Source organism: Limulus polyphemus, unplaced genomic scaffold (genome assembly GCF_000517525.1).
Source record: "Limulus polyphemus unplaced genomic scaffold, Limulus_polyphemus-2.1.2 Scaffold12911, whole genome shotgun sequence".
Lineage (NCBI taxonomy): Eukaryota > Metazoa > Arthropoda > Merostomata > Xiphosura > Limulidae > Limulus > Limulus polyphemus.
The window spans coordinates 2,966-5,753 of NW_013678521.1; the positions used below are offsets into that span (position 1 = coordinate 2,966).

Sequence of the window (2,788 nt, forward strand, 5' to 3'; positions counted from 1 at the left end):
TAAATAGTGAGTATAATGTATTAATATCTTCCGGTATAGTTATTGAGTATTTAGGTGTTTTAGTTAAGGGTAAATAGTGAGTATAATGTATTAATATCTTCCGGTATAGTTATTGAGTATTTAGGTGTTTTAGTTAAGGGTAAATAGTGAGTATAATGTATTAATATCTTCCGGTCTAGTTATTGAGTATTTAGGTGTTTTAGTTAAGGGTAAATAGTGAGTATAATGTATTAATATTTTTGCGTCAGCGAAGTCACATGACTAGTGTCACGCCACGTTTCTAGAACTATCCTGTACCTTGGCGAATGCTCTAGCATCTTCCGGTCTAGTTATTGAGTATTTAGGTGTTGTAGTTAAGGGTAGATAGTGAGTATAATGTATTAATATCTTCCGGTCTAGTTATTGAGTATTTAGGTAAATGTTATATAAACATCTGTTTTACTTTACTAAATGTTATATAAAATTGGTTTACTTTAACAGTTATATAAACAGCTAGCTGTTTTACTTTAACAATGTTATACAAACAGTTGTTTTACTTTTACAATGTTATATAAACAACTGTTTTACGTTAAAAGTTATATAAACAGCTGTTTTACTTTAACAATTTGTATACAGACAGATGATTTTCACCTCTGGCTAGCTTCCGAGTATGCTCCGAGTGTTCCACAATGTAGTCCAGTCCAGGTCGAGAGTTCATCACGGTCCTAACACACCCCACACACTCGAGTTGTAATAATGCATCCTCGAAACGAGCCCCGTTACCACATCTCTCACTTAATCGTTCTAGACTTTCGAAGAGAACATCGAGTCCATCTAGTTCCAGAAATTCCAACATCCAGTGACGGTCACATCTACTCAACAGCTTCTTCATACCAGCATAGTTTTGTACACTGGGCATACGCAGTAGCCGGACACATGTTTCGGGATCCCAATTGTCATATTTCCCTTGCCCGATATCATCCAACAATGTACTAGATCTCTTGAATAAGGTCTTTATTGCCTTGTCATCGTATTCCTGGTGAGAAGATTGTCTATGATCTGTTCTTAAAACTGGATCGTTGTTCTTATCAGTCAAATCCTCTTGAAGATCTGGATTTCTTGCATCTTTTAGCGATCCTGTAGTGTCATCCGTTAGGGTACCAGAGGCACGAACATTGTCCGAAACAACCTCTTTCATGTGTAAGTTGTCTTCTTCAGTCGCAGAAGTCCGACGAGAAGCGAAAGTTTTGTCCAGAAGTACAGACCACTTAGAGCCGCTGGAATGTCGCTGCATTTTCAAGTGCTTTAACTTTAATACACCACCAGTTAGAATGCACATTAATTTAACGAGGAAAACATAAAAATAGAATAAGTGAATGTTTTTGATACATTAATTGACATTCGCTTGTTAAAACGAAACTATTGTAGGAGGAAACTTGACACAAATATATTGATAGTCTAAACTTCGTGAAAAGACTAACTCGCTGTTCGTAGAACTGATCTATTCCAACAGTGATCTGAGAGCTACGCAACGTCAGAAAAACCTGTACACTACGTTCCCGCCAACAGCTGCCGATCACGTGACCGCCTGTGGTTATATGGAAGTACCAGCACAATGCTTTACTGTTACACAAAAAACATAGCTACAATTTAAATAAACAACTTAGGTATTAAACTAGAAAACACTAGCAGTTTTCCATGCTATCATATCCATACTCTTAGAATATAGTCCATGACAAAAATTACTTAACAAACAAAATACACAGCATCGTATAGCACTCAGTAATACAGTGAATACTAAACAGCAGAAATAATTGTTTACCTTTAACTAAAACACCCTCGTTGACAACATCAGAAAATATTAATACATTATACTCACTATTTACCCTTAACTAAAACACCTAAATACTCAATAACTAGACCGGAAGATATTAATACATTATACTCACTATCTACCCTTAACTACAACATTAAAGTAAAACAGCTGTTTATACGATTTATCTTAACGTTCAATTATGACATATCTCACACAACATATTGGTATATGAAGGTCGATTTATCTTAACATTCAATCATGACATATCTCACACAACATATTGGCATATGAAGGTCTGTTATCTTAACGTTCAATCATGACATATCTCACACAACATATTGGTGTTTCACAAACATTTTTAACAGTAATAATTGCAACTATCCACCAAATTCTCGTCGATATATTACATTTGATACATATCAAATTCAATTCATCATTTGATAATCACTAATAAATCAATGGAACTTAAAATTAATTATATAGTACAATTTCATATTATGCTGACTCAGCTCTTTTTTATGGATATGTTTTGGATATGTGTTTTTGTTGTTTTATCGTATATAAAAGAAAATCATGTTTTAGGCCTTTTTCGCGATGGCTCCTTTTCTAAAAATATTATCTGGGCCAAACTATGCTAAATTCATTGCTTGTACATATAAACCCACAATCCTTACACGTACTTGCCTCAATACATGAACGAATTATCAAAAACTGGTTGACAGGGTACCAGAAAATATGTAACTCTAAGAACAATAATGGCTGGAGACAGCTTGAATGGGTAATGAATGTACAACGTTTCGACAAGGTTTTGTCATCATCATCAGGTGCCAAAACCTTGTTGAAACGTTGTACATTTGCTGTTATGTTAAACTTATATTAAAGTTTTTATTCATTACTCATTCAAGCCGGCTCCAGCCATTATTAGTCTCAAAGTGGGTTCCTCGTCATCGAATTTGAACTCTAAGAACGTTATACCTTGATTATTCTGTCAAT

At 34.5% G+C, this 2,788-nt stretch overlaps 1 protein-coding gene across 1 annotated transcript in view; it reads right to left on the reverse strand.

Annotated features, from left to right (window-relative positions):
* LOC111084026 (inverted formin-2-like) overlaps positions 1 to 1,485 on the reverse strand; it is a gene marked incomplete at its 3' end in the record, with an annotated part of 3,814 nt that extends 2,329 nt beyond the window's left edge. Inside the window, exon 1 of the mRNA XM_022380801.1 lies at positions 631 to 1,485. Coding sequence (XP_022236509.1) covers positions 631 to 1,318 — 688 coding nt within the window. The remainder of the gene's footprint in view (positions 1 to 630) is intronic.
* Between the last annotated feature and the right edge of the window lie 1,303 nt (positions 1,486 to 2,788).